This window comes from Protopterus annectens, chromosome 3.part1 (assembly GCF_019279795.1).
Source record: "Protopterus annectens isolate FY-2018-M chromosome 3.part1, PAN1.0, whole genome shotgun sequence".
Taxonomy (NCBI): domain Eukaryota; kingdom Metazoa; phylum Chordata; order Ceratodontiformes; family Protopteridae; genus Protopterus; species Protopterus annectens.
The window spans coordinates 484830542-484838484 of record NC_056732.1 but is presented as its reverse complement, the minus strand read 5'-3'; the positions used below and the strand labels follow the sequence as shown (position 1 = coordinate 484838484).

The 7943-nt window shown below is 38.2% G+C and overlaps 1 protein-coding gene across 1 annotated transcript in view; it reads left to right on the top strand.

Moving 5' to 3' along the window:
* Window positions 1-218: 218 nt before the first annotated feature.
* The window catches only part of CCN3 (cellular communication network factor 3), a 368026-nt gene continuing 360301 nt past the window's right edge, over window positions 219-7943 (top strand). Inside the window, exon 1 of the mRNA XM_044066923.1 lies at window positions 219-623. Within this exon, the coding sequence (XP_043922858.1) occupies window positions 570-623 (54 nt within the window). The 5' untranslated portion in view covers window positions 219-569. The remainder of the gene's footprint in view (window positions 624-7943) is intronic.

Below are 7943 nucleotides of genomic sequence, written 5' to 3'. Positions count from 1 at the left end.
ATGACCCACTCAGCATATCTGAAAAGGTGGCACCCATGCAAAAATAGTTATCCCCATCTGTTTTGTTGTTGTTTGTTCCCCTGTGGGGATGGTATCAGGAGGGCAGAGCAAACAGAACAAGGACGCAAAGTAAGTGGCTCACATACTAAATTTGCGCACGGCAAATAACGCACCAGTGCAAGGATACTCAAACTGTTTAAGGCAATTAAAAAAGTCTGTTTTAGGATAAATCTAGCACCCGAGCAGAAAAATTATACTCACTTGGCTTTTAGTTGTTACTACAAACGCAGTTGAGAATAATACCCCTCCCTCACATTGAGTTTATCGTGATTTATTTATTTGGAAAACCGTTATGCATCTGACCAGTAACAGTCTAGATTTGCGATGGAGAACGCGACCCCTGTCTGTTCAGCAACAACACCAAAATAAATTCAGCCTGGCCCTCGGTTGCAGCTTAATAACCAATTGAAAGTCAGCACCATGAAGGAACTCATAAAATATGAGGTGCTGGTGAGATCAACCTAAAACGAAGATCGAATGCAAGCTACTACAGAGGCGAAAGCAAAAAAATGGAGAGGATAATGCTGCAACTAATGTTTGTAGGATTTGTTTTTGTGGGCAAGGTAAAATCGCAGTTTGTATTTAGTATTAAGAAGTGGTAGGCATATCTCTCAAACGCACCTCGTCACGAGGCTCATTCCTCATTTTGCGTCTTAAAAATGTCAATGTTCCTTATTGTTCCACACTGAAAGGGTCCGTCACACATTCAGCGTAAAGTATTTTTTAACAGATGTCCATGATAAATAATATTGAATCATAGTAATTCATCGAAAGAACTTTTTGTTGAGTAAAAATTATAAATTAACAAATTTTTGCCATCCTGTGGACTTCACATCTGAAGCTGTTGGTAAGTATTCCACATTTTGTCTGTTTGTTCCACATTTTGAAAAGTAGTGCTCCGCATTCTGGAGATGGAAGGGTGAGAGTTCTGGTGATAGGGGTGAGATGCATAAGCAGTCAGCTGTAAATAATATAACTATGTGGTACTTACGTATTATGTTTGCACCGGTTAGCTGAGTGCGATTGCTTTCTGTTATATATTGTTCTGCGGATGTTTCCCAAAAGCATGCTATCATGGTTATATTAATAATCATTATGATTAAGTTATTATTTGACTATGTAAGATAACGGGTCAGTTATAAGGTCTGGTGAGCATTTCTACGGGTGACAAACGGAGATGCGTCAAGTGACATGGTCTACAGGAATGACCCGTACTAAATGTATTATGTAGATAATTCTAGGGAATAATTATGCTTTGGCGCAGATGTGTTTTCTATCGACCTTTATATATATATATATATATATATATATATATATATATACATACATACATACACACACACACACACACACACACACATATATACATAACTATTTCTCTAATATCTGTGTCTGTCTTTCATAAGTTCATAGGTAATTACTATGCTAATGATCCCAGGGGGCTTGTTTAACCCTAGCCATAGTTCCCAAAGGTATGTCTGTAAGGTAAGCACCTTGACCATTATGCGTTCCTTAAGAAAATACAGCATTTTTAGAAAAACGTTGCCTAAAGCGATCTTTGTTGCTGAGGCGTAAATATTTAATTCTTGGTTCGTTCACTTGTTTATTCGCCCACTTGTTTAAATTGAGTTCAAAATTCAATACGAAGAAACTGCTGTTTGATGTCTTTGGTTTGGCAAGCGTCAGTGTTCTGCTGAAGCGTTTATTATTATTATACAGGCAGCAACAACAAAACATACTATATAATAATAGTAATAATAACAGTATAGCAACTAGCATAAATTAAAACACATCTGTCTACTAGTGTACCAGTAATTATGGTAATACCGTTTTTACCCATCGCTGAAGTCTGTCTTGACTATGCAGAGTTTCCTTGAGAGAGCAGGTCTGTTAAGCATGGATGTCACCTCACCTGTATTACTTGTATTTAGCACATGTTCCTTTTAAATTTGTGGGGCTCCCAGTTGATTTTAATTTTCAACTCAGAAGTTTTACAGAAACTTTAGTGTTTCTAGATTCCAGAGTGTAAGAGCAAAGCTCCATTTCATACAATACGTTTGGTTATATAAGTAAGAAAACTAATGAACGTGACTATCTTGGGGTGTTTTAAACATAATTTTACCATGTTTGGTTGTGTTTTGCTATTAAGTGAGGCTAATTAATGCACTCGACATCCCTTAACTCGAGAATCAGCGACACAGATACAGACAACTTACTGACCATTTGGGCACAAGAGTATAATATGCTGATAAATATATCAACAACTAAGCATATGAGATTTCGGAGACATAAATCCAAAGGTGAATATTTAGTACAGCACACAGGGAGTGAAACTGTAGATTCATTTAAGGACCTGGGTATATGGGTAGATCCAGCTTTGAATGTTTCTAATAATATCAACCGATTGGTTAATGATAGTTATAGAACTATAGGCTGTATAAAAAGATTTATAAAGTCGAGGAAATCAGAAATGGTGAACTAAGTCATTGTTAGTTACATTACACCCAAACTTGAGTAGGGAATAACAATATGGAAACCTTATAAGAAAAAGAGCATTCGTAAACTGGAAAAACTACAGCGAAAATATATATCAAGGTTATCCATGGATGTGAAAATGTAAGTTATTATGAAATACTAAAATATCTGAACTCATACAGTGTCTCATAGATATCTAAGAGAATATCTTATTCAGGTATATAGGGCATTTAGAGACAGCCATCTCTGGGAATGTTTGGGGTTATCAAAAAGTACTAGACAATCATCAGCCTATGTAGCAGATTCTATAGGAATGAAAAGTGTACTGATTGGTTCTTTGAGATAACAGCTGATGCATGAAATGGACTACCAAGTTACATTATCGCAAATACTAGCTTAGATATTTTTAAGAACAGCCTGGGCACTTATTATGGGAACAAGTGTTTTGGTATATTGGCAGGCTAGGCTCCCGTTTCTAAAGACATGCATCTGGAGCATTTCTCCCCGGGCCTCCGCTGAAAACAGGATCTGTGGAACCTAGTTGGACTTTCCCGGTCAACAAATGTTAAATAAAAATAAAATAAATAAAATAAAAATAAATAAAAAAATAGAAGGGCATTAGTGCCAGTCCTTGAAATATTTGTATTTATGCTTGTTTGTATGTGCATCATGATCCCACAGTAAGGACTTAGAACAGTGGTGTTGGTTTGATTCATATTTGCAAAAGATATGTTTTAACATTCATATTAGATTTTAACTAGCCCTGATTTTTGCCTCATACTTTTGATCTCTCCCCAATAGAATTTGTGGTTTTCTGTTAAATCTTTGAATGTTGCAGTCACCAAATAATGATAGACATTTGAGTTTCAGACTTCAGTACCCTTTAGAAAATGAGCGGTAATGCAAAGACTGTTATTCTACTAACTTTCCAAGTACATATGATTTTGGGCTTTTGCCTTCATTATGTTTTGACTTTATCATTCTCCGGTTCAATCCTCGGCTGGGGTGCCTGCTGTGTGGAGTCTGCATGTCCTCCCTGTGGTCATGTGGGTTTCCTCCGCATGCTCCCGTTTCCTCCCACATACCAAAGACCTGCTGTAGGTGGATTGGACACTCTAAATTGGCCCTGTGTGTGAGTGGGTGCGTGTGTGCCTTCTGTGGAAGGTTGTGTGCCAGGCTGGCAACTTGACACTGTTAAAACTCCACTGCCAATCATGAGCGGACAGGTGATCCGCTGTGGTGATCCCTAAGATCTTTCGGCTTTATCCTGGATTGTTGTATTACCAGTTTGAGAGGTTTGTTTTGAAGAATAATGCACAAATACTGCTGGCATTTTAATCCTTTCACAGTTAGTCAAAGTTTTTAAGAAAGATAGAGCAAATTGCTATGTACAGTCTTAACCTGTGTGTATTAAAATCATTGCACTGGCCTTTAAAAACGATAATATATGGCCCAAAAGGGGAGCACTTTCTTCTCCTTATTATTTTTTATAAGATATTTAAATATTAGACACTGCATAGTTAGTGAAGTAAGTTTTTGTATTGGCTTATTTCATCTATTTAGTAATGTGTGTACCCTTAGAGAGGTCTTCTTAATGAAGCAAATCAGTAACTCTAGAGGGAGCCAAATGAAATGTGAAGGTAAAAATCAGAGCAGTTGAGAGGTATGATTTAAGCTATCCTCAAAAAAAAAAACTGAAGACATCAGAGGTAAAAGAGTTAATGCATGTTTTAAGTGCATGAATAGTTAAGTCCATGCTATTATAAAATCCTTCTTCATAATTTAATTCAAAAATTGTCGTAGACTAAACATTGCAGAAAGCTATCAATATGAACTAATTATCTGTCTTAGTATGGCATCCCCTGTGTAATTAATGGTGCTCAGTTTAATCACACCACTGACATTAAGCACCAGAGAGAAACCAAGGTGTTAAAACTGCTTATTCCCCATCTCCGTATATTGCTGTTATACAATGTTATTCTTCTAGAGTTAATATTTTATTTAAAATATGTAGCTATTTTAATGGAACTGGAACTCTTCCTGCTAGTGTTTTTAGATGTTTTGGCAGTTTCCCTACACAGCATGTCATGAGCATGTAGATTTTGCAGTGCCTTCATTACTTTGGTCAGTGCTTCTAAGCATGTGGAGATTTAGCAAGCATGTTAAAGTGGATATCCAGAGATATGACTAACAAGTTTGGAAAACCACTTTATAAAATATGCCAGGCTTTGGAGTTGTGCCACTTTTGATTGCTTAGGTCTCAGCCCAAGGACAAAGCCTGAAGGTTCAAATACATGGGACAGGAAAGGCTAAATTTCTCTATTACCCTTAACCCTGGTTATCAAATATTGTCGCATGTCCAAACATAAGTTTTCCCATAATGATAGTTTTGTGATTATCTAATATTAAGGATGCACTCAGCATGTACAAATCTCAGAGTTGTCAGGAATTGAATATTGTGAAACTTTCTCTGTGCTTGAAATACGTTAGGTGTAACAATGAGCAGAATTTAGCCATATATTAAAATTAACAGATATACAAAAGCTCCATAATTCTAAACATTCTCTGCGTTAAAATATATCAGGAAATTGCTTGACCCTTTCTGAATACTGAAGTCATGACTCTTGGGTATTCCAGTGTATGTTGAGAAATCATTGTCCTTTAATGAAGGATGAGACATGAAATCCACTGAAAATCTGTCTGAGAAGAAAGGGACCAAGAGTTATTCAGTACTGCCCCATAAATGGAGTTATGATGAGAGTTGTGAGAAGAAAGGGACCAAGAGTTATTCAGTACTGCCCCATACATGGAGTTATGATGAGAGTTGTGAGAAGAAAGGGACCAAGAGTTATTCAGTGCTGCCCCATAAATGGAGTTATGATGAGAGTTGTGAGAAGAAAGGGACCAAGAGTTATTCAGTGCTGCCCCATAAATGGAGTTATGATGAGAGTTGTGAGAAGAAAGGGGCCAAGAGTTATTCAGTACTGCCCCATAAATGGAGTTATGATGAGAGTTGTGAGAAGAAAGGGACCAAGAGTTATTCAGTGCTGCCCCATAAATGGAGTTATGATGAGAGTTGTGAGAAGAAAGGGACCAAGAGTTATTCAGTGCTGCCCCATAAATGGAGTTATGATGAGAGTTGTGAGAAGAAAGGGACCAAGAGTTATTCAGTGCTGCCCCATAAATGGAGTTATGATGAGAGTTGTGAGAAGAAAGGGACCAAGAGTTATTCAGTACTGCCCCATAAATGGAGTTATGATGAGAGTTGTGAGAAGAAAGGGGCCAAGAGTTATTCAGTACTGCCCCATAAATGGAGTTATGATGAGAGTTGTGAGAAGAAAGGGACCAAGAGTTATTCAGTACTGCCCCATACATGGAGTTATGATGAGAGTTGTGAGAAGAAAGGGACCAAGAGTTATTCAGTACTGCCCCATAAATGGAGTTATGATGAGAGTTGTGAGAAGAAAGGGGCCAAGAGTTATTCAGTACTGCCCCATAAATGGAGTTATGATGAGAGTTATGAGAAGAAAGGGACCAAGAGTTATTCAGTACTGCCCATAAATGGAGTTATGATGAGAGTTGTGAGAAGAAAGGGACCAAGAGTTATTCAGTGCTGCCCCATAAATGGAGTTATGATGAGAGTTGTGAGAAGAAAGGGACCAAGAGTTATTCAGTACTGCCCATAAATGGAGTTATGATGAGAGTTGTGAGAAGAAAGGGGCCAAGAGTTATTCAGTGCTGCCCATACATGGAGTTATGATGAGAGTTGTGAGAAGAAAGGGACCAAGAGTTATTCAGTACTGCCCCATAAATGGAGTTATGATGAGAGTTGTGAGAAGAAAGGGACCAAGAGTTATTCAGTACTGCCCATAAATGGAGTTATGATGAGAGTTGTGAGAAGAAAGGGGCCAAGAGTTATTCAGTACTGCCCCATAAATGGAGTTATGATGAGAGTTGTGAGAAGAAAGGGACCAAGAGTTATTCAGTACTGCCCATAAATGGAGTTATGATGAGAGTTGTGAGAAGAAAGGGACCAAGAGTTATTCAGTGCTGCCCATAAATGGAGTTATGATGAGAGTTGTGAGAAGAAAGGGACCAAGAGTTATTCAGTACTGCCCCATAAATGGAGTTATGATGAGAGTTGTGAGAAGAAAGGGACCAAGAGTTATTCAGTACTGCCCATAAATGGAGTTATGATGAGAGTTGTGAGAAGAAAGGGACCAAGAGTTATTCAGTACTGCCCCATAAATGGAGTTATGATGAGAGTTGTGAGAAGAAAGGGACCAAGAGTTATTCAGTACTGCCCATAAATGGAGTTATGATGAGAGTTGTGAGAAGAAAGGGGCCAAGAGTTATTCAGTACTGCCCCATACATGGAGTTATGATGAGAGTTGTGAGAAGAAAGGGACCAAGAGTTATTCAGTACTGCCCATAAATGGAGTTATGATGAGAGTTGTGAAACCTGAAGGGACCAAGAGTTATTCAGTACTGCCCCATAAATGGAGTTATGATGAGAGTTGTGAGAAGAAAGGGGCCAAGAGTTATTCAGTACTGCCCATAAATGGAGTTATGATGAGAGTTGTGAGAAGAAAGGGACCAAGAGTTATTCAGTGCTGCCCATAAATGGAGTTATGATGAGAGTTGTGAGAAGAAAGGGGCCAAGAGTTATTCAGTACTGCCCATAAATGGAGTTATGATGAGAGTTGTGAGAAGAAAGGGACCAAGAGTTATTCAGTACTGCCCCATAAATGGAGTTATGATGAGAGTTGTGAGAAGAAAGGGACCAAGAGTTATTCAGTGCTGCCCATAAATGGAGTTATGATGAGAGTTGTGAGAAGAAAGGGGCCAAGAGTTATTCAGTACTGCCCCATAAATGGAGTTATGATGAGAGTTGTGAGAAGAAAGGGGCCAAGAGTTATTCAGTGCTGCCCCATAAATGGAGTTATGATGAGAGTTGTGAAACCTGAAGGGAAGTCTCTGGCCTAGGAGTTATGCAGTTTTATTCTCCTGAAAAAGTCATGTGTTCTGATGATCTTACTAACAAAAAGCAGGTAGCATAATTTGCATCATAGTATAATACAGCAATAATACATTGTTATGGAGTTACATACTCATGACTGCTAGGGCTTAGTCATGATGGGAAACCCAAGTGACTTAATACAGTAGGAATGACTATAATTTCTGCTTAGCCACTTGTGGACTGTGTATTATATCTGTTACACCGTTATCTTCCAGAAACATGAACAGTTTATTACTTGTATATGAGTATGGTGCAGTTTTTATTAGTTCACATGGTGCTGCATTGCCTTCCCATACAAAGGCTTTGGAATCTCAAAGTTAAGGGGAGCGCACCCTCTCCCCCACATACACACACTTTAAACAGTCAAGCAACAGTACCTTATCTGTTC